Raw genomic sequence first — 27,763 nt, 5'->3', positions numbered from 1 at the left:
CATTACAGCAAATAGTCTATATGTGACTGCAATGATTTAGTCATCGTCAGGAAATTGTTCATTAGTAAAATGATACAAATGTATTTGGGCCATGTTTCTATAAAATGTAACATTTTCGTTTATTTGGTTGCAAAATGTGTACTTAAAGTACAGTCTCTTTTGCTTAGCTTAAGATACAATAACTAATTGGTCTTTAATGGTAAAGTCTGTCGATGTATGTTGAAACTTTCCCTTTAGTTAGTCCGAAGTTACTAAGGCCGAATAGATTTCCAAGTTAGCCATCATTTTATCTGTTCTGTCATGCCAGAACTGTGATATATAAACATGACCTTCAAAAAAAAATGCAAACATCACTGATACTCTTCAATACTTCAGAGCACTGTCTCACTTCTGTAGAAGCTTCAAAAAGATATCAGGACAAATATACATTTTCTCTCTCTCCCCCCTTCCTCTGTGTGTTTGTGTATTCTCATAATCTTTGTACGTGTTTCTTCAGAAAGCCCTGGAGATGAAGAGGGAGGAGTATGAGACCTTGCCAGGGTGGAAGCAAGTCAACCTAAAAAAAGCCAAAGGACTCTTTTAGTCCCTGTTGTCATGGTGACTGTCACCACACGCCATATCTGCCCACCGCCCTCGATTCTGTGCTCACATGGGTGCTGTGACCAAGTTGTCATAGAAACCACTCAACTTTGGGCACAGTCAAGCACTCTTTGGGAAAGGTGTGATGGGTCATGTCAAAAAGTAAAAAGTCACTTTGTAACCTGCAGATGCGCATTGTCAATCTCTGATGTAATAATCCGACGTGGTCGTTGGTCGTACTCCGGGGAAGCGACGGCCTTTGTTCACGTCAGCCCTGTCCAACGCTTAGTGACGTTCTGTTTCTGTGACCCGTGCTGTGCAGTAAGGCTCCGTGCAGTCTTCTCCACCAAGTGCTCTGTTCTCGTCTGTTTAAGTGTTTTAAATGTTTTCTTAAGAAAAGGCAGGGATTCCAACAAAAAACAACAAACAAACAAAACAAAAAATCCACTACGGCGCCTCGGTTTCGTCCTGTGTAGTTCACGCTAAGATGGTGCTGTTCTGCTGTTTGAAAAGAATGCCTCGTAACCTTTGAACATGTAGCTTATTTAGAAAAAAGGTTCTTTGTAGGAAATGTAGTGCACACTATTGTCATGGTGTTAGTTGCTCTTGATTTTGGTTTTCTTTTCATTCTTTTTTTTGTTTTTGTATTTTTCGTGTTCATCTTGTTTTTTTTTTTTGTTTTTTTTGGAGTTCACATGCTAAGTATGTTCCTTCTGGGGATGAAGTGAATGAGGTTTGGTTGTCATAGCGATCTCCTACCTTAAATGGCTGGGAGCCATCACTTGTGCTCGTTTGTGACCGCATGGGATACGTGAGGAGAAAAGAGATGAAATTAATGAATTACTGTAAATGTACAGAATAGTGCCTTGCTTTTGTGTACAGTTTATATACAGAATGGACTTTAGTCTGCATTTCAAAGACTTCTCTTTGTGATAAAGGAAATGGGTAATAAAACAAAGCATATTTAAAATTCACCACAGCTTGTCGTGTTATTAAACTGTTGCTCAAAACCTCTTCCTTTTTAAAAATGTATTTTTCCTGGCTTTGTCTCCATATATTTGGAATGAGTGTGTGATCAAGCTGCCTGTTTTATTGGTTAAAAAAAACCTGTAATGGCAAAGTGTATGACTTGTGAGCAGCGCTTCCTGAGTTCAGCTACTAGCTGCTTCTCAGTTGATGAGCTTACCAAACCTCATATGCCCAGCTAACCTTACTGAACCTCATGCACAGGCTGAACTTGCTACTGTCCCATCGTACTTAGTCACATCTGTTTGACTTTTTGAAGTAGGCCTCCATTACAGACTAAGCCTAAATTAACCCTCAATTATGAGCTGAGGAGAGTTCCTCAGTTTGGGCTGACAAGACCCTCATAAAATCCACCAGACAAAAGCTAGGGGAGAGCTCACTAGATTCTTTTATGATTATATGAATTCAGGCACCCAAGTTTTCCTTAGCTAGCCCAGTAAAAAGGACAAACAACATAGCCCAACAGAAGAGGTAGCCCGACCCCACATCCCAGTGAGGTGCAAACAAATTACAAATCTACAAAGTGTGTTTTGTGTGGAGAACAGGCATCAATTATCCAGTCCTAGTCAGAGTCTAACTTTATGCAAGTCATTTGCCAAACGATCACACACAAGGCCAAGCAGAGTAGGGATAGACAACTGTCACCTTTCACTTGCTCTACTGTCCTCCTTGTAACTCCCGGTGGTGAACGGATGGGTTTTGAAAATACCTGGACTGGAGCAGATGGACTGGACAGCCAAACCTGCACAACAGAAGAGAATGAATAAAAGTAGAGGTGGTGGATGGGGGACCGGAACAGGTTCATCAGGGTTGAATGGAAACCTGGTCAATGCATCGGATACCACTTAAATGTCATTAAATTTCTGTCCTAATGTGTTTCAGATGCAATGTCTCATGCTCCTCATGCTGTCAATAGTTCAAGTTCAAAAGGCTTTATTGTAATTTTATCTATAGACAAGTACACAGCAAAACGAAACAATGTTCCTCGAGGACCATGGTGCAACACAAAACTAGTGCAACAGCCAACACACTACACGAGTGCAAACAATACAATACAGTGCAATAATACCATACAATAAATACAGGACAGGACCAATACACAATGAACAGACAGTGCATTATTTTGACCAGTACAGTACTGGGAATATGTAAAGTAGGTTTGTGCATATGAGTCAGTGACATGCTATACTGAACAGCAGTCACCAGAAACAGTTCAGAATACAGTACTGATTTAGTACAGTATTCTAGCAGCAGTAGTTACCAATGTGCAACAAGCAAGAAGATTTTGTTTAGAGCAACAGTAGATTTTCATATGTAATGTCAATCAATAATTTAGATCAACACAACACTTAAAAGCATACACTAATATATTAATATTGTGGTTATACAAGAATAAATTGATTTTGGAAAAGAATTATTTTTCAAAACTAGTGGGGCAGTTGTCTCCTGTAGAAGACTGTATCTACCCTCTATTGAGTATTTCCAGAAAAGGTTCTAAAATGTTCCCTACTGTTCTCTGTGAGGGGATCAAATAAAAAGTTATGTAAGTGTCCCTTCTTTCCCTTTGTTCAACTGATTCACTGAAATTCTGAGGAGGTGAGAGGGACCAGCACAGTGACTATGGTTTTGTCTTTACTACAGCCAGCCACTGTCAATAACTTTCTCTTACTGTAAGGTTTATCCTGCCAGTGCCCGGATACACATTTAAACCAGTGGTGTTTGATTTCTGATTTTTGTACCTGAGTTTAATTTTTGTCAATATATTTTTAGTAAAATCATTAAATCAGTAGGCAGGTAACTGCATATGCAAATGGTTAAAATGAGAACTGTGAAATGGAGTGGGAGACACAGATCAGTAATCACCATGGGGCACTGCACAACTGCAACACTTTTTACAATCTCAATTTTACATTGCCATTACAAACTCTAGTTCAGTCTTCAGCATACATTGCCGGTTGCCCATAACCTAGTACACAGTGGCGGGAAGCCCAGGCAGAGAATTCAAGTGAACATTCAGTGAAAAGGCTGAAAAAAAGTGTCATCACGGAAACAGGAAGTGGTCAAAAAACATGTAGTATTATTAATTTGATGTATTTGGTTCTGGTTGGAGTTACACTCTGCTGGAGTGAAATTCTCCAGGATAAGGCTCAGAGATTTCAGGTTTGCATGCTAATCTACAGGTTTTTGATGAAACATTTGCAGCTGAAATTTGCTCCGGCCCCATCAAGATTCTCATAAACAACCTGTGTCATGGTTTGCATAAATATTTTCAGATTCCATAGTACTGCCATATGCACCACAAATATCCATCTCAGTACATACACAGTCATCAACGCTTCCAGACTCACCCTCTCTGACCTCACTCAACAGACCACTGTTCATGTAAATGCTATAATCACTGTCCTCTTTGACATATGTGTTCACCGTGTGACCTTCCAGCGGCACAGAGCTTGTACTGTTTCTGTTTGTGTGTATGTTCATATAAATGCTGTTAGAACGAACACTCTCGCTGTTTGAGTAAAGATGCATCTCGGTGGTCTCTCTCTCTCTCATATCATCTGTTACAGGTGAAACAGGGCTGTAGTCATCCTCCTGGTAACACACTGTAGTTTTCAACTTTGGAGCACCGTCTGAAGAATCTCGGTCAGAGCGATCCACAGTGGTGCGGGCATGGTGATGTCGCGACAGCGGTGTGACGTACATGTTTTGTGGTGTTGAAACTGAACACTCTGCCAATTTGTCCTGTGTCATTTTTCCATACCCCCGATGCATAAAGAGAAAACATCAAAACAAAAAGAAGGTGAATGTAAACCTTTTTGCTTAGTTTTCTGCTCATTAAATTGTTATTGGCTCCTTAAAGCATCTCCTTTTTGGTAAACATGTTAAAGGTAAACATTTAACCATAGACAGTTATCTTTTAGTACGAGTACCTTAGGTTTGCCAGAAGCCCGGCTTGTATACTTTGTAGAAGTGAAACCTGTACAACAAAGTAGGCAGACAAGATCTCCCCATGGTCATATACTGCTGTGTTTCTTCTATTAGTCACATTCATGCACAGTGTTCGTATGTTGGAGCATGTGAAAAACTTTGGTAAGTAGCAATACTGTTACTGTACCTTTTTTCACACTCACAGAAGGTCTACACATGCAATGATCACCAGCGCAGTGACAATGACCGGTATTCCAAAAATTCCCAAAAGATTGGTTTCTTTTTCCTTGTTGTGCTCGACATTGTCTGGAAATAAAAGTTAGTTATTATTGTCTGATGGATGTTAGCATTTAAATTTTAGTAAAACTTTTATTAAGAGAAAATACTGTTTGTAAGTTGAGAAATGTCTTTCATAATAGGATTCAAGCACTTTTGTACTTGGCTGCTGATGGAGACTCTCTTTGTGGAAAACCTACTCCTGTGAATATGCTCCAATGTTTTCTCTCTGTCGTTGGATCTTGTGGGTTAATATGACTTTCACCTTCACTAGCACTGCCGTTCAAGTTTAGTTTAATATCTAAAACTCTAGAAGATTGTCCGAATACTTTCTCCCACACAGGTTCTGCTGCTATTAGTGTCCTATTTCCTACCTACATAAGTAACACATTGGTTGTATCAGTACCACTTTACAGTTTGACTGCCCTTGTAAAGGGTTTACATGTGGTTTAAAATGAAAACGCACATAAATTGGGTAACTGCGACTTGACCTGTGGAAAGTTAATTTAGTAATATAATATGTTAATGTATTATTAATATAAGACATCCTGATGGTGGTTAAATGGTCGCAATGTATTCACAAATATCTGATTAAAAAGCTGATTGGCTAACTGTTGGAGAAGACAAAGTAAGCTAAGGAATTAACGAGATGAATGTAGACTCACTATTTTGTAAGCAGCAGTTCCCGTTTGCGTAAAAACTATTTTATACAATTTTTTATAAAAATTAATAAACTAATTTCAAATAATTCTTTATCCCTTTGTAAAGATGGGTCTTTATATCAATGGGCAGTGTAGCCAACTGCAATTTCCTGTAGTCTTAAATTGATGATATGTTGTAACGTTTTTCTTAACAGACAGTGCACTGTAATTGTGTCCACATTGTTACCTTCAAAAGGAGGACACAGCAGGTCTAACGTTTCTGTGACATTCTTCCAGCTGACTTGGTTGCTGTGGTTGCAAACAATAAAGCCACTTTTAACAGATACAGTGAGGCTGGACACTGCTGAAGAGATCATGCTCTGTGGAAAACAGGTCATGTTGTTGCAGTTTGACTGGAGCAAGAGGTCATGACCTCTGCAGGTCACTGTCACGTTACAGTCGTCACCCCTAGACTGCTTAGAAAGGGCAGTCAGAACAGGAGCCTCGACTGGAGCTGAAATATATGATAAAGCCCATTTGTAATGGAATATGTAATATATGCCAGGTAAGAAACAGACTGTATACCAATAGATTTGTTTCCCTAAACATAGACTGCATAGTGCATAGGCATATTAATCTTATTCTTCTTACTCTTCCTCCTAATCATTAATGATTAACTATGCTAATTAACGAACCTTGTTAACATAAACACATAACATATATAAAGAACCTTAGTAAAACGTGTAAAATCTATAAAACATATAGGACATTAATGAAAGAGTCTACAAATGATCATAGGCAGAGTATGAATAAATTGACAGAGAAATTATCATCTGTTCGGTCCACAGTGAAGCCAGGTGTCATCTCTTCTCAGACCCCTCACTGTGAGTGATCTTTATGTCTTCAGTATTGAATCATCATTTTGTCTTTTTGCAAGACAGTATGGATTTCCCTGTAGCGGTAAAATCACTTACCATTGCTATGAACATTTGTGATTAAGAACCAGATAAGCTGTTTTGATTACATATGTTGTGGACATACTCCAGTAGTAGTCAATAAAGCAGCTTTCATGGGGCTTTGTTCTACTTTGTTCTACTAAATTTATCCTTCACTACATGTTCTTTCCAAGAAAGATAGATTTTGTGATTGACATTTAAATCAGTTATGTCTACATGCAGAAACTGCACTTGTATAAGTCCATCACACACAGGAGAGCCTTACATTTTGTAATGAGAAAATATCTACCGGAAATGAGAAGTAAGTGTGCTGAAAGAGTGGAAAGTCCCTAAGAACTTTCACAAGTAATTGTGCCTTTAGTGGTTCTATTTTTTCATTTTCCAGTTCTGAAAAGAGAAGCTTCTGACAAAGACCAACGCAGCAATTGCAAAAATATGTTGGTTTTTTTTTCACCTAATTGCTGATTACATGCATGAAACTGCTGAGAGCATACTAAGGTATCACCACACTCTTGTACATACATTAACTGTACTATAACTGTACATATATTAGCTGTATTAGTGTTAGACTTTATTCATTAATGTACTACCATGAGCAAGTCCTCTCCCATCCATATTAATGTGATATTATTATTCTCCAGTGCTTTAAATAAGTAATTTAGAAACATCACAACAGTAACTGCTCTGTTTAGAACATAAATAATATAAAAAAAAAAAAAAATCATACCTTGCACAAATATTCTGTAGTGAGCAACAATTTGATTTGTGGAACTAGTACGCATTTTGGCCACATAGTCTCCACTTTGATTCTTCTGTACATTCTTCAGAGTCAGAGCAAATGTTTCCATGTTAAATTCCACATTGTCCCAAGGTTTCTTCACAATATCTTTGTGCTTGTGGTTGTAAGACACAACTACATGCTCTGCTCTGTGTATCCAATCCAGTATGAGAAATTGTCTTTCTTGCTTGGGAATGACAAACTGAACTGAAGCTTGCTCTTGGACATAAAGAGCCAGCTGGCCATGGGGCACTGGAAGCGCACACATGAAAGCACAGGCTAATTCACTTCTTTTTTCTGCTTTTTACTTCTCAGACTACTGTGTAGTTAAGTCAAAGTTATTTGTTAATTTATTTAGAATCTGAATACTGATGATTAGCACGAGTGTCTCACATTTGTTTAAATCAACGTCAAAAATCAAACTCTAATTCCCAGTCAACAAATTTATAATACTCATACAAATTAAGAGGAATTGTTGATATTACAGAATACACTGTACCTGTGCCGGTGTGCAACATGAGCAGACAGAGAGCCGTACACCTCCAGATGCCAGCCATACTGACTAGACAGAAATGAATTTATGATTGTGTCAGCAAAATATCAAAAGATGTCATTACATCATCATGGTATGTGTTGTCTTTTTCTTTTTTTTGGTCAAACATTTGAGACAAAATCATACATTTTACTTTTTTATGAACTAATTTTAAACCACTGGTTTCAGTACATTTTTGATTATTATGACTGGCATTTAGGAATTCAAAAGTTGACATTTTAACTTTCATTTTCATGATAAAACCACAATGTCTAAGACAGAATTATATATACTTATACATAATTTAGAAAAAGGAGCTTTTATATACCTTAGATATGGATATTCATTCAGAACTCATTTTGTCACGATTTTAACACTTAATTCAACAAAAGCTATGGTTGAACATTATGCTTACGTCCACCAAAATGCGACGTCCTGTCTCAAGATGCCCCTTCCGTTCACAGCACACTCACGAAGGTTTGGTTTGGGTGTGTTTCCTATTTGTTCAGAATTAAACTCTTGTGCCATTCATGCTAGCCCATGTCCAGTGTTTGTCCAGTGTTTTCATTTTGTGATGAAAGCCTACAGAATGATTCATAACAGAATGTGTGTTTGTGCTGTCTATACAGATGTATTAATCTGTTTGTTTTGATGTTTTCTCTTTGTGCACGGGGAAAAAAATTGACACACGACAAATTGGTAAAGACTGCAGTTTCAACACCGCAAAACATACACATCACACTGCTGTCGTAACATCACCATGGCCACACCACTGTGGGTCACTCTGACCAAGATTCTTCAGATGGTGCTCCAGAGTTGAAAACTACTGTGTATTACCATGAGGATGACTACAGTATTGTTTCACCTGACACAGACTGTGATGATAAGAGAGCGAGAGAGAGACGACCGATATGTCTTCACTCAAACAGCGAAAGTGTTCCTTCTAACAGCATTTATATGAACACACGCAGAAACAGAAACAGTACAAGCTCTGTGCCGCTGGAAGGTCACACGGTGAACACATATGTTAAAGAGGACAGTGATTATAGCATTTACATGAACAGTGGTCTGTTGAGTGAGGTCAGAGAGGGTGAGTCTGGAAGCGTTTATGACTGTGTATGTACTGAGATGGATGATATTTGTGGTGCATATGGCAGTACTATGGAATCTGAAAAAGAAGACTTGTGTTTACACACTTACACGCATCTATGTAGCTGTGTAGACAACAGTGAGGTTTGGAATGTGTGAGTGTTTTCAGTTGGGTTGCTCTGCATGACCCGCCAGATCCATGAGTTCAACAAAACAGCCGGTGAATCAGGCAAAACAGCAGAAGCTGATTTATATTGCACATATACAGTGGGAATTCAGAGAGCGTTTGGCACTGGTACAGGGTGTTTCAGAATAATACTATCCCATGTCATAAAGCACCCACTAACTGACAACAATGTCAGGACGTGACTGGCCAGCACAAAGCCCAGACCTGAACCATAACTGAATGTCTTTCAGATTATTTGAAATGTACATTTAAGGATCAACCCCTAGCAGAGGATACACAGCAAACTCCATTGTTCTATTAAAGAAAGAGTGGATGACTAAACGACTACAAAATGTTGGAAAGAGACTACTGAGACAAATCAGGTAGTTCAGACCTATTAACATTTGCAATCAAAACACATTTTGGATTTAACTACTTGTGTGCAGTACGTTTTCCTGGAAAAACCCAACCTCAGTCAAACAACATCAGCCCCAGAAAAAGTGTGAATCAGGAAATCCTGCAGGTAAAAACTTTCATCTTCCTTCTAAAAATCATCTATTCAGACAGACCTGAAAGATGTTTATTCTGATGATACTTGGACTATGTGCCTTTACTTCATCTAGAGGTAAGTTACTATATTATATCAATATACTATATTAATACTATAATATTACATGTATCTTCATATACATTAAAAGTATTAGAATAGGTACATTAATAATTTTCTACTATCTGGCATGAAAAAGCTGCGAATCGTGTGGCAGAAAAAAATCCGAATAAATAAACAAATAAAACAAACAAGAAAATAAACACAGCAACCAACGAATCTGAGCTGGCAGCTTTGTTCCCGTGTTCAAGGGTGGTTAAGAGGAGTTACGCAGTAAACTGATGCTGTAGCAGAATCATATCACATAATTCAAAATGACTGCATGCGAAACTATTTTAGCAGTACAGCTAACATTTTTTACAGACACAATTATTCAGTTTATATTTGGACATTTTATATTTGGATATTTTTTCAAGTAAAAATTGTGAAGTCCAGTCCAACTGCATTTTTTTCTTTTTTTAATCACATAATTTTCCAGACGTTGATATAATAATTTTTTATCTTAGCAAAAATGTTTGCCAATATCTCTTTTAGAAAACTAGTTGGGAGGGGGAAAAAATGGTCAAAAACATTTTTGTATATTACAGACTGATGATCTCACTAACATTTTCATCTTCCTGTTCTTGTTTTGTTGGTGCTCATAGCCCTGTGTGCTGAGCGGTCAGTGTGTGCTCCTGTAGGTGCCTCCGTCCACATGGCAACGCAGCTCCCCAATTCCACCGACTTTACCACCTTCTACTGGAGATTCCGTTCTGAGCTTAACTCATCAGTGAACATCGTGACATATATGCAAACGTACGTTGACACGGTAGTCTCAGAGGTGTATGGGGACAGAGTGGAGATCAGTAAGGAAACCTTCTCTCTGACACTGAAGAAACTGCGCAAGACAGACAGTGGCATCTACACAGCAGAGGCCAGTGGTCTGAAAGTTACAGACATCACTAGATACAACCTCACTGTCCTGGGTTGGTTTTATTCAATTTCCACTTTCTCCTTTCGCTCTACCATATAATTCTTCTCACTTCAAAATGTTTAAAAAAGACATTAGGGCCTCGCATTCAAATCAATTATTATTTGGGTGAATAACAAGCTAAAATACACTTTTTTGTTTGGACCTCTTTTTTTGGATACACAGTGCATATGTGCTACTGTCAACGTTTCTTTGACATATTTCATGCATCTTGAATATCAGGATTATATCCAGAATATCCACATAAAATGCAAGTGTAAATGCACTCAAGATGTTTAAATCTGATTGCTCAAATCACTTCAGGAAGTGTTATGGACATGCATTTAAGACAAACAGTTTAACAGCCCTAATCTGGTGAAGGAAATGTTCTTTCCAGACATCATATCACCTGTGCTACAAGGGAGATAAACATTTTAGACCACTAGTACACTACATATGGTACACTGATATGTGTTAAAAACACATATCGTGCAGTCGTGCAAGTGGCTCTAGGCTGCACTGACCACAATCTCACCTCAGATGCTCATCTAGCCATCAACAAGCAGGATGTTAACAGTCAACTAAAACTTCCTAAAACAAAATCATGGTAACTCACAGACTAACTTCTTTTTGTTTAAATCTTACTTAAACCAGTTTTAGAAATGGCCTTTTCCATCTGTATAAATTTTATAATTGATTACTGAGAGGATGTACTATATCTCATGAGAGAGACTTTTTCTTATATAAGAATGAATCATCTAACTGTAAGTCTGAACTGAAATCTGAGGTGCCTTCTGTTTCTCACTAAAAATGGAATCATGCACTACACACGGTAATAATGGGCATTGTGTATGTTTCAGATGCAGTGTCTCCGCCTGCTAGTGGGTCTGTGTGCCTGTTGAAGACAGTGTTGTGCACTGTAACACTGATCCTGATGTTGTCGGCAGTCATCACTGTCCACATCAGAGAGAGACTGCTCAATAAGGATCTTAGAAAAATGACCAATCTTAAATAAAATTATTTAAACTCTCCACTCGCAGACCAGATGGACAGACTTTGGTTAAATACTCTTATTTTAACAGCAAAACATACAAAAAATACAGTTAAACTGCATTACACATTTACAATAATTCAGATTTATTATATATGTATTTTTATGTGTATACACACACACCTTTTACATTTTGAATAAAAACTATACATATACTATGGCACGCAATGTCCCATGGATGGTTTGGTGCTGCAGCAATTTTCAGAAACGCCTCTTCGCAGTGCATGGTCATTAGACCAGAAGGATGTGGTGCTGAATGTTTCTGCATTTTCTGCAAGTCGCTCTTGCTCTGATATTACATTTTTGTTACATCCTTGGGACTTTTTTTTGAGTTGGTCTTCGTGTTGTGATGTTAGAATTTGTTTTTCAGGTTACTCACAAGAGGGTGCACCAAGTACCAGTGAACTGTCGAGATGACATTGTCACAGATACAGACGGTTAAAGGGACAATTAATGCCCTGTTAAAGATCTGCATCGCAAATGTGTAGGCCCGGGGCGTCTTGTCCAGTAGACCCCTCGTGTGCCATGGTAGACGCTGCTCTGTATTGCTGTGTGTTGGTACAATTACTGCCTGTGGTAGACTCTTTTTGAGATTGAGGTGTTAAAGTTGACTGTCCTGTTTTTGTGTCTCTGGTTCTGTGAATAGGGCCTTATGAGCTATCACTTGCTGTCCAGCTTGGCTCTTAGATAGAGCCTTTGAGATGTACCCGATCTTTAGCGGCTTTGTGCACAAGGCCTCGAGTAATTACATGAAATGCTTCTCTATTAGCAGGATTGAGTTGTTATAGCCAGTGTCCACTGAGGACCACTAAGAGTTATATACAGTTATTTGACTGTCAATTATTGAGTATTGTTTTGTTTCTTATTGTTTGGAGTCGTAGGGGTGGGTGCCATGTTCTTTTTGCTTTGTTGTTGTATTTATGTTTTTGTGATAAGGAGTTGAGGGAAGAGTGATTGTATTTTTTTTTTGTTTTGTTTTGTTTTAGGGAAGAATGATTGAATCTTCTCTAGTAGATTTGTTTTGTTTGTTGGGATGGTGTAAATCCCACCCTGAAGAAACACTCCAGTTTAGGTTTAGTTTATGCTGTGTATATATTCTGTATGTGTTTTGTTCCTGTATAACAAGAACACCAACAATACATCACTGAAAATCCCATACAGTGCGTCTCCGTGTTTTTTTTATGTTGCGCCCTTTTGTGGGCCTAGATTCGGAGCTCCTGAAAGGTGCAGATAATAGGGTCCTAACAATTGTAATGCAGCAAGTGCTGTTCCTAAGTGACTTCAGCTACCCACAAGATTAACTGCATTCACAGCAGCCATGCATGTGACAGCCTCATGCTTCAACTTCTAATATATTACTGGTCAGAAGTTTGAATGCACCTGCATTACTATGCATTATATAATCTCAGCATTATTTTTATGCATATCATCTGGTTTATTAAACAAAAATTTAGTTGGAAGTAATGAATGAAAGGATAAAAACTGCCATAGAATAGAACTCCATTATTTATTTGAAAATATATATTGCTCTCATGTGTACATGCAAATTTGTCTTAGCTAAAACAAACACAAACAAGAGGAAATATAAACACACACAAACACACAGTACATGAGACTGAAAAAAGGGGAACCTTTAATCTACCATTGTGATATTTCCCCAGAGCAAGGCTCTGCTGCATTACCTAATCACATTACAATCCCAACAGGAGGAAGGCATTTCAATTAAACCCTCTTTACATTAAACACTGGGAGATATATGTAAACTCAAACAACATGCACAATCTCTTTGACTACCAATAAAGGCATACCAATAAATTCCCAATGCCAATCAATAAAGCTGCACTAACCTATATTCTTTTTCCCCATTCTTGCACTTCTTCTTGGAAGAGAGGTGTGGAGTCAAACTTGTTTATGGGGTATTCAGGGGGTTAAAAAGTTAAGCTAAAAATGTGTGTCTTATGCATCTTCCAGTGTTTGCTACTGGTGTTTGGTACTGTATGTGTTTTAGTAATGTTGACCAGAGCCAGTGGCAGGTGTAAGTTGGGTGTTTTGTGGCAGTTAAGCAGTAGAGATTGAATTGGCTGCTCTCATGCATGGAAATTCCAGGGATAAAATGAAAGTGATAAAACTTCTGATCTCTGTCTGTGATTTAAGTGTTTCTTTGACGAAGGCATTATGAAACCTGAGAGATTTCAGTCAAATCAAACGAATGCTGTACAGCAAGTCTGCACTGGTTGCTCAGGTTGTTTTCTAGGCTGCTTTAATACCTTGGCCTACGTGGAGCAATCCATTATTAAATGATAAAATGTATGACAATTCTATACCTCATGACATTAACAGCTATTTTTGTCCTTAACAAATTAAATGGGATGGAAATAAATCCACTTTTATATGAATTGGAAAGATTTTTGTAACAGATAATGGCCATGAAATTTATATTCAAAAATGATTCCATTGTTTATGACCAAATGAGCAGTAGTATAACTATTTATTGACTTTATTCACTGTAGCATAAATAATTTCAGAAATGTCTTTCCTATGTGTCTTGCTTGTACATGATCACAAGGAGGCAGCATAAAAGAATCACCAATAATTACCACTTTCCTAATTATCACATTGTCCCGCCCAGAGTTTAAACAGTAAAGAAGTGACAGCATTAACTGTATTTTTAAAATGTTTGTAATTTGCAGGTTTTCTCAGGCAGAATGAAGCATCTTGGAAATTAAACATTCTTCCCATACACCAGTGTCAGACGTTTTGTTTCTTCTTATTGTTTGTAAAACCACACTGGTGTCATCAGTGCTGGTCACATGCACTTGAATTTCTAGCTTCTAGAATGATGTAGCAAAGTATACTTTGCATTAAATATAGAAGCTACAAGAAACTGAAATTCATGGCTGCTACATACATACACTGAAATGCAGTAAAAGGCAAATCTGGTTATTTAAAATATAATCATTAAAACAAGAGACTAGGGTGGAGACAGAAACACAACCAAAACAAAAACAAAACCATATAGCACTTATAGTCAGGAGATAATAGTTTGACATATTTAACCTGTTATTGGTATAACAGCACTAACAAAAATACAAACATTACCAATTTGGGGAAATCAGTGACCTTTAGTGCAAATGTTACATTAATATGTTTCAAACGATATGTTTAATGCCTGTCCCATTGCACCCGTAATGCCTAGAAAAGCAACAGTCCATTCAAATGGCTAATAATGAAAAAAAAAGAATGTCTAATTGCAGTCGATGAAAATACTTGCAGTAGATGGATACTTGCAATAGTGTTTTTAATATGTCTAATTTTTAACGTTTTCCCTTACTACTCTGGTCATTCCGCAATACATACAAATATCATTAAAAAATTATTTTTTTTTAAATAATCAGTATATTATATTTATATATTAAGGTCAGACAACTGCAAATGACATCTAACTGCCAATTTCAAATGCCATCTACTGTTCTTATGGAATGTAAAATTAACATTAAATCCAGTTTGTAATATGTCATCAACATATTCTGTTTAACTCTATAACTGCCAGTTTCAATCAAACCAAACAGCATTATTTCAAGATAATATCATTATTTCAAGATAATATCTACACTGAAATGAGTTTATAGTTGTTTATATAGCTATTACTGTATTTCTTTAAACTGTGTAACTCAAATGGCAACAGAAACATTCACAAAAGACTCTGGAAATCAAAATAAATTAAAAATCTAAAATTTTGTTTCTGCATTATTCAGCGTATTTAACAAATCACATTGTCAGAATATTAACCTGGTATAAGGTATTTGGTGTGGTCCCACTAGATTCTTCACTTCCTGAAGGCTGTGTTGACTTCCTTACCACACTGTACACGGTAGAAGGTGGTCCATGTTTATCCAACTTCCAAATCCAAATTTTAAGGGTTGGCACCAGGCCGAGGCCCCCTCCGGCCACCAGAGGGAGGCCTCGAGTCAGACACTCTACTACTGACGCTTGATGCGCAACAGCTGTGCTAGACCTATAAAAGGCCCAGTGAGCCGGTCACTCAGTCTTTAGCCAAGCTCCTAGCTGGTAACTCTGGGTATTGAGGTTTTACCTGTTGTAAGATCTAACTGTTTTGCACAGTTACTTTAGATTTCAGTGGGTTTACTGTATGTACAAGGTGAAATAATGAACAAAGAAAATATAGCATCATAACTGATGACAATAATGTTGTTGTATGAGGAATATTGAATTGAATGTATGAGCTGGACAGGTCCTAAGATGTTTCCTCTACAGGAAAAGGAGGACATAGAGCACTACCTGACAACTTTCGAAAGAATAGCACATGCATGCAGATGGCCGTATGAAGATTGGACTCTGCATCTCATTCCTCTAATGAGTGGGAAAGCTTGAGCAGTGAACAATTCAATGACTACAAGAAAGTCAAAGATGCCATTTTACGAAAATTCAAAATCAACGAAGAAACCTGCAGACTTAGGTTTCGTTCAAAGGTGGTTCCAAGCAGCAAGTCACCAAAAGAGCATCAATCAAGACTCAAAGATCTATATGAAAAGTGGAAGACACCAAAACAACACACAAAAGAAGAAATCAATGACACCCTCTTTCTAGAACAGTTCATGGAATTCATCAACCCAGAATTAAGAACATGGATCCAAGAGCGCAACTAAACATCATCCAGACAATCAGCTGAGCTAGCCGAGTCATATATCGCTGCACGAACAAGCCCCCAAAGCTACCAGCTAGGACAATGGCGCCCCAACCATAGCCCAGTTAGTAAGTTTGTGGGGAAGTACAATGGGAATGGTCCTAAGCTGAAAACTTCAAATACCACTGTAGAACATCCCCCAGAAAACACCCCTACTGCAATGCAGTCAACCAGTACTCTGCAAAACTACAAAGAAATCACCCCTAATATGTTTTAGCTGTAGACAGGCAGGCCGCTAAGATACAAATTGCATCAAACATGGATTAGGAAGCATACCCTCATGTTACACACCAAGGCCTAGGACACGAGAACACTTATTTAATTCAGACACTGTTATACCGGTAAAAAAAACAAAAACAATAAGGTATACAGAGCGCTAGTAGAGTAAGGTTCAAGCCAGACATTAGTCACACAACGTTGCATCAGAGGCCATGACAGCTTGGGTACTAATAGTGTCAGAATAAAGTGCATACATGGGGAGGAAAGGGAATATCCCACAGCAGATCTACAGGTAGAAATAGAAGGGCAGCAGTACCTCTTGACAGTAGGGGTAATGTAGGCGGCCCCTTATCCAGTCATACTAGGCAGAGATGTGCCAGTACTAGTAGATCTACTATAGAAACATAAAGAAGCAGTAGACGTCAGGGTTGTAACTAGGTCACAAACCATAGGACAGGGACAACCAGACAACCCCTTGGACATTTTACCTTTTGCACAACACTGTAAGGAAAGAAAAACAAAAAAGACAAAAAGACAGGAGGAGGTGAGAGGCACTGTCATTAAACAACAGTTACAGGACCCCAGATGTGCTGATACCAATCCAGTACCAGGCAGTATATCAGAGTTGCAGAAGCAGGACGATATGTTAAAAGCCCTGTTTAACAAAGTCATTAACAAGGCAGAAATAAGTGGTACATCAGATAAAGAGAAGTTTTTGGGTTTTTTTTGTCAGGGAGAATAGACTTTACACACACAGGTGACCAATTGGTAAGCTTAAGGGACAAGGTTTTAGAGATGGGACACACTAATCCATGCAGGTCAGCAGAGGACAGTGGCAAGGATTGCTAATAGGTTCTACTGGCCAAGACAGTACCTGGACATCATAGAATGCTCCAAATCTTTCCCAAAGTGCTAACTCACAGCACCAGTCAAGAAAGGTGAAAGGGCCCCTATGATTAGCCTACCAATAGTAGATGTTTCTTTTAGCAGGATAGCCATGGACAAAGTAGGCCCTCCCCTTGACCACTTCGACTACCCATACACACCATTACATTGACAGTTAAAAACACTACAGGAGGAAGCCTGTAGTGTCTGTCCTTAAGATGAAGCAGTTCGGGAGCAGTATAGGCAATTGCCATGTTAAGTAATGAAAACGCTTCGGAGACGTTAATAATCCAATGATGAACAACACTGATAAACCCCAGAATACACATTGCAGCCGCCGCAGCTAAAAGACTCAGGCACAGCAAAGTTAGATAAACCACATTAGCCTACAAATCACTAGCAACTGTCGAGACAGACAGTTTTGTCTACTCGTCAGGACAAAAATAACCACACACAACATGTGAGAGAGTGGGAACTTACTCGGATGAAGTAGGTTAACGTCAGTCGAGAATGTGAAAAGGGGAAGCTCGTGTTAGGCTGTTCCAGCGTGAGTGCAACAGGTAGCAGCACAACAAGCGGCAACACACAGCAGCATGCAGTGTCTCCCCTTGATGGTGCATCTGTGTGTCTGCTGAAGACATTGCTGTATTCTGTAATGCTGATCCTCATGTTGTAGGTATTCATCACTGTCCATATCAAAGAGAAACTGCTAAATAACAAGTTACCAAATTATTTAAACTCTCCACTCTTAGACCTGATGGACTGGTTTTGGTTCAAGTCATTTTAAGAGCATAATACACAATTCATCTGCATTGCACATTGGCAAAATAGTTCAGTTTGATAATATTTCATTTCTTGTATACACACACAAACACCTTTTACATTTTAAATAAAAATTATACACATATTATTGCATGCAGTTAAGCCATCGACAGTTTGTTTGCTGCAGCAAGTTTCAAAATAACCTTTTCCCACATGCACGGTCATGTGATCAGAAGGATGTGGTGCAAAATGTGTTTGTTGGAGGAACATGCTCAGTAAAAGCTGAATTTGAACTGCTTCTGCCCATCTACCACTAATATTGTGTGATTAAACAGAACAACATTGAATTCTTTAGATGTTCTTAAAATACTATTACACTAATAATATAACATTTCACTTTCTGCAAGTGGCTCTTGCTCTGAAGGTACATTGTAATGCAGCAAGTGCTGTTGAGTGACTTAACTTCAGTTAAACCCAAGAATAACTCCATTCACAGCAGTCAAATGACAGCCACGTGCATCATCAATTACTAATACGCTACTGATCAAAAGTTTAAATATACCTACTTGAAATCAGGTTTTTGCTATTCTAATTAAAATGTATAATCCCAGTCTGCCTTTTCTGCATATCATCTGGTTTACTAAATAGAAAATGAATAGAAAATAGAAATTCAGTTGGTAGTAATGAATAAAAGAAATAAAACAGCCATGGAATTGGAATCCAATTATACAAACCCCAGGTAATTTTTAAATCTGTTTACTGCTTGCATTTGAAAAATCTTATAAATGACTACTACAAACATCTCTGAATAAGAGAAGAATTATATATTTATTTTACATGTAAAAGAAAATTACATCTTAACTGATACAAACAATACAACACAAACAAGAAATCAATTGCAAAAACTTTTGTAAAAAAAGAATGGGAATGAAATTTATATTCAGAAATGATTCCATTGTTTCTGTCCAAATGATCAGTAGTATAACTATTTATTGGCCTTACACACTGTGGCATAAACAGTTTCAGGGAGGGTGTGAGGTCTTTCCATTGTGACTTGTTTCTAGACAGTCAGAATGAGAGAATGAAGAATAATTAACATTTAAAACTTGAATAATGATCACATTTACCCCCAGAGTTTTCACAGTAATTAATTGACAGCATTAACTGTGACTTATTATAAGGGAAAAAAGGAATAGAATAAAAATACTTTTGTCACCAGGAACAGTTTGGTCTGAGAATTGATTTCTCAAGAGTAGTATTTTAAAAGGCTTGCAATTTGCAGGTTCTCTCAGGCAAACTGAAACATCTTGGTACGTTAAATGTTATTCCCATAAAGTAGTGCCAGAGGGTTTTGTTTCTTCTTACCATGTTTAAAACCCCACTGGTGTCATGAGTGCTGGTCTCAACTAAGCTGACTTGAGTTTCTAGCTCCTAGAATGATGTTGCATATAAAGTATACTTTACATTAAAAATACAAGAAACTGAAATTCATGGCTGCTACATGCATACACAAATGCAGTAAAAGGCAAATCTGGTTATTTAAAATATAATCATTAAAACAAGAGACTAGGGTGGAGACAGAAACGCAACCAAAACCACAAAAACAAAAACCCCCACATACCACTTAGTGCCATGGGAACTGTGACACAAAAGGATGAAACCATGACAATAGTCAGGAGATGAGGGTGTGACATTTAACCTCCAACAAATTGGTTTCATAGCATGTATCACTTATAAACATGTGAAAATTGCTAATTTTTGGGAAACCAATGTCCTAGAGAAGCATAGCTGTTACTGTATTTCCTTAATCTATGTGACTCAAATGGCAACAGAAACATTCACAAAAGACTCTGGAAATCAAAATAAATTTAAAATCTAAAATTGTTTCAGTATTATTCAGCGTATTTAACAAATGTGACGAATAAACCAAACTTGAAACAAATCATATTGTTGGAATATTCACCTGGTATAAGGTATTTGGCGTGGTCCCATTAGATTCTTCACTTCCTGAAGACTGTGCTGGCTTCCCTACCACACTGTACACGGTAGAAGGTTGTCCAAGTTTATCTAACATCGCAGCAGGTTTTTCATTCCCATTCTGTACAAATTATTCAGTCAAACTTTCATATACACCATATGCTGTGTGTCACCATATCTTCCACAGAAGCGCTTAGAGTTTTCACAAATGAACAATAAATACCTTGGACCAAAGAGTGATAGATAGTATTTAATTATGTTAATTTCTGCAGGAGTTATTATTGATTTAAATGTTACCTCAACTTCAGCATAGACGGTGTCACCCTGTGAGGAACCTATGAAAATGAATTGAAAATTTAACATTTGCCATTTAATGTTAGGGATAATGAATTACTTAAATAACAAAACAAAAAAGACCAAACCTGAGGATATAGAAGACAACATAACCATGAAGAGTGGTGGCAAGATCAGACAAATCCTCTCACCCTGCATGTCTTCTAAGCCCTACTCTCAGGCAGAAGGCTCAGGGCTATTAAGTCCTGCACTACCAGACAATACTACTTGCTCATACTTTGATTTGTGTTTAAAAGTAGATGTCCAGTAGTTTTATCCTCAGGCAATACTGCCACATTGACTGTTGCACAATTGGAATTGATAGAATTTAGTTTTCAATACATTTCCAGCATATCAAAATTCTGTTCCTCTTACACAATCCTTTTCACTATAATCCAGCGAGGAATTCTGCTTCTTATAATCATAAAATCAACTTGAGCATTAAAAAAACATCCAAGATTATCATGTTTGAGGCCTGTACATTCATATGTTTGAGACAAAAGACCACACCTGTTAAATTTGTCTTGCATGGTTTCTTTTTCATCAGGACCCCAATGACAACAACCACCACAAGTATGACAGCTATGAGCCACAATGGGTGATATAATCCAGGGATGGCTGGATCTTGTTCTAATGAAGATAAAATAACTGGTAATGAGTTGCAACATTTGTGCCAAAGCATAACAGAGTTAGAAATGCAATATAAAATGTCACCTTCTATATCTATATTACTATATTGATTCATTTTAAGACTGCGGTAAAAATTTAAAAGCACTCCTACACCATTGAGTAAATGATAATAATCGTTAGATGTAACTCACATTTATGACTATTTATATATACAACTGGAAAACACTAAACATTTAATTTACCGCTAGCTTCAATAGCAACAGTATGGATTTCCTGTGCTGCCTGGTGAGTAGGCACGTTTAATTCTAACTCTAATACAACCAATTAGAGTCAGTGAGTCAGCTAGTGAGCGAGGAGGCAGGTACAGTAGGAAGTCTCACAAAAATCTTTGCATGATGCTGTTTAAGCTTACCTAAAACGAACCTAAAGAACTTAAGAACCTAAAACGAGGATTTCTAGATTAGCTTTCTTTTTCCAATTTGCCTTTGCTCACTTGGGCGTGTTTTCTTGAAAAAACAAAAAGTGTTGTGGCTTTAGTCATCCCGTTGTTAAATGTTCAGACTAGCTTTCTGTTTTTTTTCCAAGCAAGACATTTGGGTTGAGAAACCCCCTTTTCAAGCTTCATCACTAAGAATACAGACATATTGAAAAACTATGTCAAAATAATGATAAGAAAACATTCACTGAGATAAACAGCGAGCAAGTGATGAAATGTCAGGTTTGACTGGCTACAGCATCACAGACAGCATCTTCAGGTTGGTCACCAGGCTGGGCACTTTAATTAAATTGTGCAACATAATTTAAAGCAGATATTTGTGAGTGTGTGTATACCTGCACCTTTGGGATGACAGACTTGTTTAAGGTCTTTCATCTCGATGTTCCAGCTGACTGGGTTGCTTATGTTGCAGATGACTGAGCTGCTGTTTATGACAGACAGGTAAAGGGTGATGCCTTCACGTGATATTTCATTCTCCTCGCAGTTTTTATTAAAACAGCTAGAGATGACTGAGAGGCCATGACCTTTACAGGTGAGATTTATATTACAGGGATCACCAATTTGCTCATCAGGAACAAAAGTTAGGACAGGAGTCTCCACTGGGTCTGTGGTAGAAACACACACACACACACACACACACAGAGAGACAATTATACATCATTAGTCAGGTAGAGCTAGTCTAAATATTTACACAAGACACTACTAAATCTGTTAGAATGATCCTGATTTTTGGTCACCTCTTTCTCATGACTTGTTATTGTCTTCCTGTCTACCACAGTAATGACTACATTGTCAACATTCCATACAGCTTTTAATAACTTAAAATTTTCTATGGCCTCTAAATTCCTTTAAAATTCAAGTCACTTTAGATCTTAGTGGATTTACTGTATGTACATGGTTAATTAAAGAAAATGAAAATGTAGCATCATAACATAACAATAACGTTGTTGTATCAGTAATTGCACCTCTCCTGCTGTTTACCATGCTGTAAAACTTACCAAACACGGAGAGATGGTACATAGCAACTATCTTGTCCTTGAAATGAGATACTTGTGCTTCATACAGTCCACTGTCCTTCTTCTGCAAGTTCTTCAGTGTCACACTGTAGGTTTCAATATTGAACTCTACTCTCCCTTCATAAGAGGGGTTTACTTTCATTTTTTTTGTCTCATTATAATATTTTATCAGATTTATTGTTTTGTTAAATTTCCAAATGAACTCCTCAAATGTAGATTCATGGTCCTGTGCATCCATTTGAACTGAAGTGCCAATAAGCCTTAACTCCTCATGGGACACTGTAAAGAATTGCAAAGATAAGCAGATTGGTTAGGATGTGGTGACTCTTTTTTGTACTGTCTAGTAGTTATCATAAGAAAAAAGATCCAGATCTCAATCACTTTCAGTATGTTGTAGAACATCTTAGAGTGACTACGTGTAACGATGAGCGGTAAGGAGGCGGGCGCATGTGCGGAGAAGAGCGAGATTTAATTGGGGCAAATCCAAAATCAGTTGTTAAAGCAGTCCAGGGTGAAAGCCAACCTGGAGAGCACGGGGTTTACATGATTAAACGGGACAAGGGCTAGGATAGACGAGTAGCAAAACACAGACGCTAGAACTAAACACACAGAAGCAAACAGGGGAGCAGGCTATAACACACTAGGAAACATGGGGGGCTAGCTGAACAAAAAGGCACAGAGTACAAAGAAAACACCATAAGAATAAACATGCAAACGCAATGAACTAAACACATACGATAACTCCATGACCAGCAAAAACACATGACCAAAAAAAAAGAAAAAAAAAAAGACATAGTTTAAATACATGAACTTAACGAGGGACAGGTGTGGAAAATCAAACGAGGGGCGGAGAAAACGAAACTAAGGCATGAAACCAGGGAGTGCAGGAAAACAGACGACAGGGAAACCATGATAACAGGGACGCCAGGAGGGTGGCCATTCATGACACTACGTAAAGCTGATGCTGTAGTTGAAAGCTAACTATATGGAGCAGTGGCAAAAGCTGTATCTTCATTACATTCAGAATATGCAGTAGAGAACACAGCTGCACTCTTTCAGAACAAAGTCTAGGAGTGACTGCAACAAACGCACTGGAACATTCAAGCTACTAGATGCAAAACATTCACCTGTTAAATGTGAAATGAATGGAAAATATCATAGATTCACATTAATTAAAGTCAATTTTCAAATAAAATGAACTGAAACAAGGTTAAAAGCAAAATGAACAGCCAGTGAATTGCTGTTATCTAGTATATGAATAAATGTTTTAATGTTAAAATTCCCCTCTCTTGCTACAGAAACCCATGTGTGCACAGGACTTCCTTTTTTTCTGTACGTTTCCATGGTTGTTTTTAGCTATATACGGTCTACTATTACTGTCCAGTTTTTGATCATTCTTTTTTTTTGATTGTTGGTTTCTTTGTTGATCAGAAAATGTTCCTTTTAATGGTTCTGTTGCTGGAAATGAGAACTGTATTGATTAGATTCCATGAATATGCTAGATTCTGAGAATATGTTAATAAGGATTCTGGTGATATGTTGTTTTTATAGTTGCTGCCTGTTCTTATCACATACACCGCATTACTTCTTTTTCACACACACACACTGGCTACAAATAACTGATGTCACTCCACAATAGCACTTCTGACTGCATAAAGATTCTGTGTCTCCTGTTCTGCTCAGAATTTCTCTCCACATGCCTGAGGGTAACAAAGTGTTGTCAATAATGGCCACCCTCCTAGCATTCCTGTCTGTTGTCTTTGTTTTGCTTTACCTCCTTGTTGTGGTTCCGTTTCTTAGTAAATTTTTCCCACCCCTCATGAGTTGCAACTGTGTCTTGTTTAGTGCTCATTAGACTATGTATTTAATCCCTGTGTTTGTGCAGTCTTGTGGCTGGTTATTGTAATCCATGCCTTGTTTGTGATTCCTATCCTGTGTGTTAATTCTAGCTGCTGTTCGTGTTTTCTCTGCATGTTTTGTTATTTACTAGTGTTAGTTTAGTGTAATTATTGTTTGTTTGTGTTTTTGTTATAGCTTGCTCCCTTTTTTGTCATTGTGTGTTTAGTTCCTTTTAGTTAATCATGTATTCCCAGACTCTACACATTGGCTCTATGACCCTGGATTGTTTACGTGTTACACAGACTTGGAGGTGGAGTCAAAGGAGGAGGGGGCCTTTATATTATACCCCCCCACAAAGGCATGACTCCTGGTGCCAGCCTACTGGACCACAACACCAGTTGGTGAGGCTTGAGGGCTCAATGGGCTTAAGCAGGCTTACATGGGCAAGACAGGTGGGAAGACAATGGGAACTAAGGCAACAACGGCCACAGGGACAGACACACTAGCAGGAAACAACAGACGCAAAATGAAACAAATCGACTGACAGCATGATAGTGATTAGGGGAGGGATGGTGATAGGGTCGTGAATAATGAACCCTATGGGAGGGGTAGGTGAAAGTCTGGTAACAGACCGGTAGAGGAAACCGGTCAGTCCGTCTGGCACTGGCCGTGGAGAGGTCCAGTGAGTCCAGGAGGGATCACCTACAAAGCATGAGCTGCGGATCTGGGCTTAGGCAGCACTTCGACCTCCATGTAAGAGTCCTAGAGAGGTCATCATAACTCCTTCCAGGACTTCTCCCCATACAAGAGTCCTCTGAGGTTGAGAGATGACCACAGAGGTCTTCACAGCCCCCTCCAGGTCCTCCAGCCACTTCTATGGTGGTCTATGAGATAACAGTCAGTTCCTGAATTACCCAGTCTGGGAGCCCCTGGCCCCCACCAGAAAATCCCAGGGGAGCCTTCCTCCTCCAGGCAGGGATGAATTTTGCTGTTGTGGATAAAGGGCTTTTCTCCATGGTCATGGTCGGGGCTGCTGTCTTTTCTTTTTGCTTTTCCTTTTTTGGCAGAAGGGGTGTGTCGGGGTCCTCTATCTCAGGGCCATCAAAAGAGGCATTAAAAGCAGACAGCGGGCACTCAGAGAAGCTCAGGGACTGGCCTGTCTCGCACTCATTCAGAAGTTCAAGTCCCCAGACAGGCAGACCAACTGGTTGTCTCCTTCACCTCTAGAGTCCCTCCTGAGCCACTGGTCGATTATGTTGTCGAGGTAGCATAGACATGACAAAGTGCCCATGTTTAGCAAACAATCACACTACAAACAGTTAAATGAAAAATTTAAAGGATATGTACAGTGTACTGCATACGGACAAACACAAGAAAAAACACAGGTCTATAAATACACAGGTAACAAAGAGTGAAACTAGGCACAGGTGTAACACATGGTGGGCTAATAGGGGTGTGGCGACATAGACAGGCACATACACAGACACACAATCATGATGACAAACACCAATGAGACGCTACCAATGAAACTTGGGGGAGGAGTCGAGGAGGAGGGGGCGGTTACCTTTTTGCACAGTACATGGCTCAAAGAGCCAATCAGAAATAAGCAAATAAAAAACTACACTGAACAGCAAAAATGTAGTTTGTGATTGGTTTAGAGACAATAGTGCAAATGAATAAAGAAAAATAGCCTTTGCTTGGTTTGTGCTTGGGGGTGCAGAGAGAAATCTAAAGATTTGTCTTCTAGGTACAGACACCAAACTACACTACACTACTGACAACCCCATCTATCTATTTCTTTCTTTTTCATCATCCCTCAATTCTCTTGTGAGAATCTACCAATTTTAAGCCCCTTTATATTCAAACTAGCCATTAAACTCAGTAGGAATCTCAACAGCTGACACAAAGAACCAAACTGCATTTACTGACGACCCTCATCTTTTACCCTTCCTTCCAATCCTCCTTTCTCCAAATGAAAATTAGGTGTTCACACTCCCAAAGGCAACTCGAAGTTTGGTCACAAATTTTAATTCCCTTTCCCTTAATTTCCCTTCATTTTCCTTTCTACTTAAACCAATTATTTTATGTACCTTTTGGCCTTCCTCTGTTGATCTTGGGATGTAATAAGCTTTATTATTTCATTTATCTATGTCTGTGTAAAGTACGTTGAATTGCCTCTGTGAATGACAAGTGCTATAAAAAAAACTTTACTTGCCTTGAAATACATCAATGGCTATACTTGTAAGTGCATACTTCAGACTTCTACCACTAGTCTTGGGATAATGACCCGAGACACAACTAAAACGTATAACCCTATTTCTATTAAACTTATATGCCAAATCCCTATGTAGTTTTATCACATTTACCTGCCTACTAAGATCATACACTAACCCATAAAATTTTAGAAATTTGCTTAGCAAATTGAAAGAGAACTATCCATATGGTATATTCTAAAGTCCATTTTCCAAAAGTATTTTTACTTTTATAGCATGCAATGCTTTAATGAACCAAAGTTTAATTAATTATTCAGTTAATCACTTATTATTAAATATTTTATCATTGATAGGGACAGACCCCAATATTCAAATAGTATTGTATGCTTTTAACACAACATAGAATACTGTAAAACATGATAAATCACACGGTTCAAGCTTCACAACTATGAACCGTGGCTAGCCAGAACAAATGATAGATTTTAGTATGTAATACAGTTAAATACTTCAATAAAGTAACAATTTAAAGCTCCAAAGAGACAGAATTATTTGTATTACAATAGTTCATACTCAGTATTACAACGATTTCCGCAATAAAACTGAAACTATGAAAAACTAAAAACTACAAGAAAACTGTTTCATTCTATAGACCACTAGATAACACCTTTGTATGGAACCTATAAAAGTCTGAAATTATTCACTATATATATTTAAGTTTAGAGGACTCTACCTGCAAATGAGACAAAAACAGAGAGAACGAGGATCCGTTGCACTACCATCATTGTTAAACTGTTACTTCCTCTTTCAAACTGTTGAAAGAAAATGGTGATTATGGGACAGTAAAAGGCTCCACTGAAGAGTTGTTCACTGGAGACAATTAGGTACATTTAATGCAGTATTTCTGAGAAAGACTTTTGCTGATGCATACCTCTTGTGTCAGGAATGTATTCGTTTTCCATTTATGGACAGTCGACATATAAAATACCAGTTTTGCAATATGATTGTCAGGCTGTCTGTTGTAATGAACTGAAACTCTGGAAGCAGGATTGTTTGAGTTCAGTTTCATTAGCACCTGTCACTTCCATTTCCAGTAAACCCAGCTTCTCTGTG

The 27,763-nt window shown here is 38.1% G+C and overlaps 3 protein-coding genes across 25 annotated transcripts in view; 2 read left to right on the top strand and 1 right to left on the bottom strand.

The window, feature by feature from the left end:
- Positions 1-1,553, top strand: part of svilb (supervillin b) — a 42,092-nt gene extending 40,539 nt beyond the window's left edge. For all 11 annotated transcript variants that reach the window (XM_027025053.3, XM_035528751.2, XM_027025047.3 and 8 more), the window contains one exon: positions 497-1,553. In XM_027025053.3, coding sequence (XP_026880854.3) covers positions 497-583 — 87 coding nt within the window. In that variant the 3' untranslated portion in view covers positions 584-1,553. The remainder of the gene's footprint in view (positions 1-496) is intronic.
- On the bottom strand, positions 1,242-27,763 carry LOC113586709 (SLAM family member 9-like). Of its 8 annotated transcripts, none has more exons than XM_081723675.1 (11): positions 27,582-27,741; positions 27,384-27,462; positions 22,584-22,880; positions 21,921-22,190; positions 20,970-21,089; positions 20,424-20,461; positions 20,113-20,247; positions 19,515-19,580; positions 18,716-19,209; positions 17,868-18,096; positions 1,242-2,347 (listed from the first exon to the last, which is right to left on the bottom strand). In XM_081723675.1, the coding sequence occupies exons 1-9, from the start codon at positions 27,717-27,719 to the stop codon at positions 19,135-19,137; spliced, it is 1,218 nt and encodes a 405-aa protein (XP_081579801.1). In that variant the 5' UTR covers positions 27,720-27,741; the 3' UTR covers positions 1,242-2,347; positions 17,868-18,096; positions 18,716-19,134. The 8 variants fall into 8 exon arrangements, with proteins under 8 accessions (XP_081579801.1, XP_081579802.1, XP_081579804.1 ...); XM_081723676.1 differs by having other exon boundaries at positions 17,868-18,073; positions 21,927-22,190; positions 27,582-27,737; XM_081723678.1 differs by having other exon boundaries at positions 17,868-18,073; positions 27,582-27,659.
- Positions 5,876-12,728, top strand: LOC118241691 (uncharacterized). Of its 6 annotated transcripts, XM_081723686.1 has the most exons (8): positions 5,876-6,015; positions 6,299-6,334; positions 6,629-6,707; positions 6,792-6,904; positions 7,351-7,810; positions 8,422-9,596; positions 10,223-10,543; positions 11,388-12,728. In XM_081723686.1, exons 6-8 carry the CDS (start codon positions 9,548-9,550, stop codon positions 11,540-11,542), a joined length of 525 nt encoding a protein of 174 aa, XP_081579812.1. In that variant the 5' UTR covers positions 5,876-6,015; positions 6,299-6,334; positions 6,629-6,707; positions 6,792-6,904; positions 7,351-7,810; positions 8,422-9,547; the 3' UTR covers positions 11,543-12,728. The 6 variants fall into 6 exon arrangements, with proteins under 6 accessions (XP_081579812.1, XP_081579813.1, XP_081579811.1 ...); XM_081723687.1 differs by lacking the exon at positions 6,629-6,707; XM_081723685.1 differs by having other exon boundaries at positions 6,299-6,904; positions 8,422-9,354; positions 9,535-9,596.

Source organism: Electrophorus electricus, chromosome 11 (assembly GCF_041902795.1).
Source record: "Electrophorus electricus isolate QZ-2024a chromosome 11, ASM4190279v1, whole genome shotgun sequence".
Classification (NCBI taxonomy): domain Eukaryota; kingdom Metazoa; phylum Chordata; class Actinopteri; order Gymnotiformes; family Gymnotidae; genus Electrophorus; species Electrophorus electricus.
This window is presented reverse-complemented; position numbering and strand designations above follow the sequence as displayed.